Source organism: Athene noctua, chromosome 2 (assembly GCF_965140245.1).
Source record: "Athene noctua chromosome 2, bAthNoc1.hap1.1, whole genome shotgun sequence".
Lineage (NCBI taxonomy): Eukaryota > Metazoa > Chordata > Aves > Strigiformes > Strigidae > Athene > Athene noctua.
In genome coordinates, this window is record NC_134038.1 from 5918325 (window position 1) to 5925413 (window position 7089).

Below are 7089 nucleotides of genomic sequence, written 5' to 3' on the forward strand. Positions count from 1 at the left end.
TAAGATAATCTTGGCTGAGGGAAGACCAGTATGGAGGAGCATCAGGTGCCTTTTATCGGATCTTTTCTGCTGACATGAAGTTGCCTTTTCACAATTTTTTGAATAAATTTCATACGGTGGAACGTCTTTGTGCTGGTTCCATGTTTTGCATGTGCAGCAACTTTAATGCAATTCTAGGCACCCTGAAACTGGATTGAACATCTTGTGAAAACAGATATTAATTCAAACATTATCACATGCTGAACAGTCGTGGGATTGTAAAAAAAATTACTTAAGTGTCTTGCTGAAATGATGGACTGAAATATAATGTTTGTTGTAAAGATATGAATTGTAAATTATTTTGTGATGGAGATGCATAAATGTAGAAACTGTGCACTCTGTATTTAATTTGGACAAGTTAAATCAGGGTGGCTACTTTTTGTGGGATGTTTCTTGCTAAACTTAATTATTTCAATGATAGTGAATATGAAAGATTCCTGATTAGAATTTGCATTCAGACTGTGTCTGAATAATAAGTGGGGATAAATTTAGTTATTGCTAAGTTGTTAAATGGTGTTTAACCATGTGTTTAACATGCGTTCGAAGACATGATTTAGACCTTTAATATAGAGGTTGATAAATGCAGTCTAAGGAAAGATTTTGGGTGACATTGGCCTTAAATCAGTGCTGTTCTGGAGATCTGTACTGTGGTTTGAGCTGTGCCACAGCTTTGCTCCATGAGAGAATAATACAGGATTTAATTTCCAATGCTCCAGTTTTGCCATTGCTAGAATACAGACAAGATCTTTACTCCTCTTTGTGTGAAGGCAATATCGAGATGTGAATCTAGAGTACTTTGAGATCATTTGAAGGAGCTATGGAATTGCGAAGTGCAATTCTTTTGTTCCTGGTTTAAATATACTGATTTTCATGTTCTCTTTTCCAGGTGAAGCCCACGAAAGACTCTGTGTACTTTGGAGCACTTCTCTTTCTCTACACGGGCGATTTCTACTTGAATATAAAATTCCATGAAGACAACTGCAGCAGGGAGCTGCCTCTCTCCTGGTTCTGCCTTCCTAGTGTTCACATCCGTGCTATGGAGCCTATGGTCCAAACTAAGCTGTAGACGTGCTGTGTGCTATTTGATTAAGCACAGTGCACAGAAATGCTTGGCACATCCTTCGCCTGACCCCAGCTTGTTTCTGTCCAACCCAGGCCACAGTCCCTACTTTGGAGGAACAGCTGAACACTTTCTGAATTGGCTGATAGTCATCTGGGCAGCTGCTTTAGCTAATTTCAGAGAGAGAGAGAGATTATAACTATGCTAGAGTTTTCCTCTGTGTCCAAAAGCCTTTGAAACTGCTAATATATGCATTATAGTTTCATATACTTTATTGATATCAGTAGGTTTGAAAGGGTCTTGAGGGCTGAGTTTAAGAGGGCTGAATTTAACCATGTGTTTGAAGGTCTCAATTCCAGCCTGAATAATCCCTTTTTAGCTTTTTTTTCAGCAAGAGTTGTATATCTTTATGAAATTCCTCCTGGCTTATGCCTGACCCATGGCATATACCCTTGAGGGGTAGTTCTCTCTTAGATTTGTTCAGAGGCTTGTTCTTGTTCACTTGTTTGTTGAGTATTTGGTGTCTTTGGTAGTAAATAGCAGTAGTGATGCTTTTTCTTGTGTTACTGAAAGTAAGAATAGCAAATGTGCCTCCAGTTATTCTCTTCCTCCCCTGAGCCCAGTGCCACTTGCTCCTGGTAAAGTCACTGCCTTTAGTTTGGTAGATCTATGAACAATAAATGAAAGAAGGCAAGAAGTGAATGGAGAGCTAAAGAGTTATGTCCTTGCGAAAGGAAATAAACCAATTTTGGGGTTGCCTAGGGTTTGCCTTTGAATTCAGGCTTTCACAGTTCTGATTTATACAATCACAATCTCTTGAAACATTTGCAGACACTTATAGAGTCACCAGAATTAATCAGCTGGTCATTAATATCACTTTGCGTGAGTTTTTGCAAACTCTTCGGATCAGATTTTTTGTGCTAATACACTAGACTTGACTACGTGGTTGTGTTTTCCTTCTTATTTTTAGAATGTTTAATTATTAGGCAATTAAGGCCATGGGATTTCTGACCATAAAAGCAGTTGATGAATATACTGAAAAGGTAGTCTGTTGTCTTTCAGAATAATGTTTTTGTATAAAGAGACCTGCTTTTATCCCATATAAAGCAGTGAAATTTCTTAGATGTATGATTAATATATTACTTTGTGGACCATATTTTTCAAACCTGTCTCAATCTTTTCTTAAATTTACAGCCTGCCACTCTTAAAATTGGTGGTAGTATACTTTCAGGGGTGGATACGCCAAGATGTTGCAGGGGTGCTCCAGTTAGTTCTTTATGTGCTGAATCTACATGCACAACCTCTTTGCAGACTTTTTTGTTTGTTTAGGCTTCACCCAAATGTGGGCACACCACCTGATGCCTGATCTGGTCCACCCTGCTCATGCTGTGGAGCACGAGCCCAGATAGCTCTTCTGGCTCTCTGCACCATGCCCAGTTGTACTTTTAGATGTGACTGGTGTTCTCCGTAGGAATGACAGTGCTCAAAACTCTATTGCATGTTTGATAATGACTGATGTATTCATCTTAAATATCTTTCTAATTTGAGGGAACTATAGCTATAGCATGATAGCTCTATTTTCAGTGCATGCAGGGTATTATTTCTAAATATCTATTGTGGCAATGTTGTCAGTGTTTTTTCTTGAGCTGTGTCTCTGTACACAGCTTGGAATGCCAGAGTGGAAGTGTTCAGTCTTAAACTGATGGAAATCTAAGACCAGCTGAAGATTTACTTGCAATGATGTACTGCTCCGCCAGCTGCCAGCATGCAATGTACAGTAAGAAAACTGTTCCTTAGACTTGCACGGCGGTTCTGGGCTGGAGACACCCATGGAAAGAGGGTCCAAGCAGCTGAGTTAGGCGTGTTTTTTGCATTAGTGGAGCTGATTTGACCAGTTTGTGCCATGAGGCTGAATTCTCTGTCACTACATAGGCATATACACAGAAAAATAAGATCCCAGGAGAGCAGGAATTAAACCAGTTAATCTTCTCCATAAAAGCTTGCTTTTGACATGTGTCTGTACTATGTTACACAACACTGTTGCAGCGAAATCCAAATTGGGTTTTATTCAGTATTCCCAGGAGGTAATCTGCAGATGCTAGGAATACAGCTAAAACTTTGTAAGGACCACATTGCGTTTGAAACAAAAATATTGTGAAGCAGGTGCTGTTGCAGTCAGGATACTTTAGCTTACCCAGCTAAAGGATCATTTCCTAGTTTAGTTTTGAGAGCATTCTGAGAACAGAGGATACTGTTCTGCAAAGCCTATACTGGGATGCAGCACTCCTGTGCCCTTTACTCATAACGGATCCTGATCCACAGCCTGCTGAAACTGTTGGAATGGGAACAGGTTTTACTGTAACAAAAGCAAACTGCGTATTTCCAATATGCCATTATAAATCTGCCATATGTGCTCATAACTGTAAGTTCTTATGTGTGAACTGACCCTTAATGGTCTATCTGTTCATTATATAGTAGACCACTCTGTCCCTTGTTAACTTTGATGCTTAGTTGCTTTTGGCATTTATGATATCTTTCACAATTTGCTCACACTTCTACTTGTCTTGGTGAGAGAGATTAAACACAAGAAATTCTTTCTTCTGGGGATCATTCATGATTTGTCCAGAAGGAGAATATTTAAGTGTCAGTGTCATTTGGGGAAGGGGAAGGTACTTGAAATGAGAAAGCTCCATCACTTTTGGTTTTCTTTTTAATGGAAGTTTTCACTGAGATTGCTGTCAAGATTGGTCCTTGCAGTGCTTGAAAAAAGGATGATGCTTTTCCGATCTGCTCTCTTTTTCTGGAATTGAAAACTTGTTTTTATTTCTCTGAACCACCCAGCTATTATTTTGAACACGATGAGCCAAACTGCGCATTGTTACACAGATGTAAATCTGATATGATCCCACTTGGTTGAATTAAATCATTCCTAATTTAAATCACCATTGCTGAGAGCAGGCATTGGTCCAATCAATGTATGCATTGGAGAAACATAAGTTGTGTAAATTTAGCTGTCTGAATAAATACTTATCTTGTGTTATTTACATCTCCGCCTGTCTCTTCTGTCTATAATTCTTGATAGTGTTCTTGTGTGTTTTTACTAGTAATAATAACATATTTCTTGATGCTGCATTCTGTCTTTGAAAGAATGTATTTGACCCTGGAACTGAAATTTCAGCTTCACTCAAACTTTCTCTTCCTAGAAACTCAAGAGAACTCAGAGATGATGCAAGATGTATGCTCCATGGTGTGACTCCTGTGTCAGAGTCCATTAACTGTCAGCTGAGGGGAGAGAGATGCACTCACATGAAAGGTTACTTATACCTCAGTATCCTCATACTGACAGTGAGCGTGGGGAAACACTGGCACAGGTTTCCCAGAGACGTGGTAGATGCCCCATCCCTAGAAACATTCAAGGTCAGGTTGGACAAGGCTCTGAGCAACAAGATGTAGTTCAAGATGCCCCTGCAGAGGGGTTAGGCTAGATGACCTTTAAAGGTCCCTCCCAGCCCAAACCTATGATTCTATGATCCTTTCCATCCTTTACAGAAACAGCTCCAAGGCTGGAAGGAGAACCACTGATGGAGCGGGTATGTCTGGCAAGACTGATTGGCAGCACTTGTTTTGTGTGCACCATCTGATGTCCAAGCCTCTTTGATCTCCTTCTGTCAAACAGTCCTGAGGGTCCTGTGTTTAGTCTACAGTCTACAGGTTCTTAAGCTTTCCTTAGAGCCAGCTTCGCTCTCCCTTCCTTGGATCCTCTGGCTCCCTTCCTGGGTGTGGACACTTTGTCTCTCACTGACATGGGACTGTGCATCCATCCCACTTGCAGTAGAACAGTGCTGTCTGCCAGCTCCACGGGGTGTTAGGCATCACGTCTAGAGCTCTGGTCTTGCAGGTCAGCGGTTTGGGCACAGGTGGGATTTGAAGGCTTTCCTACAGGTACATGCTTTGCAGAGGTTTGTAAACACTAATGCTCTTAATGCAGAAGGCACATAGATCTGGACAGTTTTCATGTTCTTCAGTGTAAAATGATATGTTTACTTTTGCAGGTTAGACCATTCTGGGGCTTAGGTCAGGGTCCTTAGGTTGTCCAGCATCTTTCTATTTTAGCTCTTGGTTTCTCATCTCTCTTTTTCACCTCATCCTTCCCACTAATTCTTCTACTCTCTGCTTTTCTGTTTTTCTTTCGTTGATTCCAACAGAAAGGATCAGCATGTTTGTCACTTTGTTTCTCACAGGCCTGTTTCTTTCAGGACCTGTTTTTACAAGTTGTCTCTCACAATGTCCCTTTCTTTTTCTGTCTCCTTCCTCTGCATCTCCATCAGAGCCCACCTAATGCTTTGGTCATCTATTGGGAAAAAAAGAAAAAAGCCAAAACGCTTTAAACCCTATTTCACTTGCTAAATTGGAGTTTGGCTTTCATATCCTCTCTTAAAAGCATCTTGAGATATTTCAGTTGAATGGGAACTTGTCTATTCTATTACCATCTGGTGTTGCTTGTTGGAGCGATACTTAGGCTACTACATTAATGATACATCAATTCCATAACATCAATGGGACTTGTGCTGTATATAGGTGACACGTCATTTAACATGTATTGATTCCCCTTTTTCCCTGGTTTCCTGATTCAGCAAGATAACTAAGCATGTGCCTAATGTTAAGCACATTAATAGACCCACTGATTACAGCTAATTCAGTCACACATCTGCCTGGGGAACTTGCTAAACCTGTGTCCAGATACACAATCTGCATTTGAACCCTCAAATTTTGAGATTGAGGCCTCTGTCCCATTACGTTGCATGAACCATCACCACTGGCTCCCAGGATCTGTGGTATGAGGAGAAGATAACTCATCAAAACCTGACACTGTCATTATAATATGTGAGGGATAGATATATACGTCTGGGAGTGCAGAAGATCCTTCCAAGCCAGTAAGTGCTCATGTATATATCTATACCAACCACAGTAATGGACCTTGAAGGCATAAATCATGTGCATAGACTTGCTTGGGAAATCCCATTACACCCAAGGCTGTGCCCAGCAGCTGTGTACTAGGTGAGATGGTGTTCAGCCACCTTCTGCTTGCATTTGCTCTTCCAAGTGTTCCTCTTCCAAGGGCTGGTACCAGCACAGGCTGTGCCGATGTCCTCTCAGGCTCCCAATCTTCACATCCATAGGAAATCTTCCCAGGAACTTGGCGTAAGGGAAGGTGTATGTAAGCAATGAGGAAGCAGAGCACTGCTTGTGTGATGAGGGAGTGCTGGGTGCTCTGAAGAGGAGAATTTGCTATGGCCCAATGTACTCTCGGTATCATGACTGAAGAAGGGCAATTGCAGCCCCTTTTCAGCGTGTATTCAGTGTGAACAAAACAATGTAGACACTGCCAGAAAGAAATCAGGCCAACTATTGAAACAGTTTAACAATGAACATCTTGTTAATGGCTGTGAGGATGTCATCACTAATCTGTGTCAGAAACAGGGCCCCTCTGCTCTCCAAACTCTGCCCAAGTTCTCACAGAACGGGCCGGGCCGATGGCTGATGCCATGCTCCAGTTTAGGCACCTGCCTGCCACCTCCTTTCCCACCAGCACAGATGCCATTCCCTCCCCATCCCTTTGCCTGAGTCACCTCTTCACACAGCCGCACCCGGCTGCACCCATGCAATGGTTTTGGCTTGAAGAGGGGAATGAAAAGGCAGGGGAGTGTTTTCCTTTAGTGTGTGTACACACGTGTGAGGGGGTTATCGATGTGCAGCTCCATCACTGCACAGACTGTTGAAGCCTCCGAGGTTGCAGCATCCCTCACGGACACATTTGCTGCTCTCTTTGGGGCAGCACAAGGGGTAAATAAGCAGTGGGGTAGAATAAGGGAGGGTGGAAATACAGAGAGAAATGACACAGAGCTACAACCAGAGACCCCTCTGTAAGGAGCCTGAAGTTAACGGAGATGAATCAAGGCCAAATGGGTTATGTAACTGCCACGACATAA

At 41.9% G+C, this 7089-nt stretch overlaps 1 protein-coding gene across 5 annotated transcripts in view; it reads left to right on the forward strand.

Annotated features, from left to right (window-relative positions):
• Nucleotides 1–4133, forward strand: part of TRAPPC9 (trafficking protein particle complex subunit 9) — a 534962-nt gene extending 530829 nt beyond the window's left edge. For all 5 annotated transcript variants that reach the window (XM_074898387.1, XM_074898390.1, XM_074898389.1 and 2 more), the window contains one exon: nt 926–4133. In XM_074898387.1, coding sequence (XP_074754488.1) covers nt 926–1105 — 180 coding nt within the window. In that variant the 3' untranslated portion in view covers nt 1106–4133. The remainder of the gene's footprint in view (nt 1–925) is intronic.
• The last annotated feature ends 2956 nt before the right edge of the window (nt 4134–7089 follow it).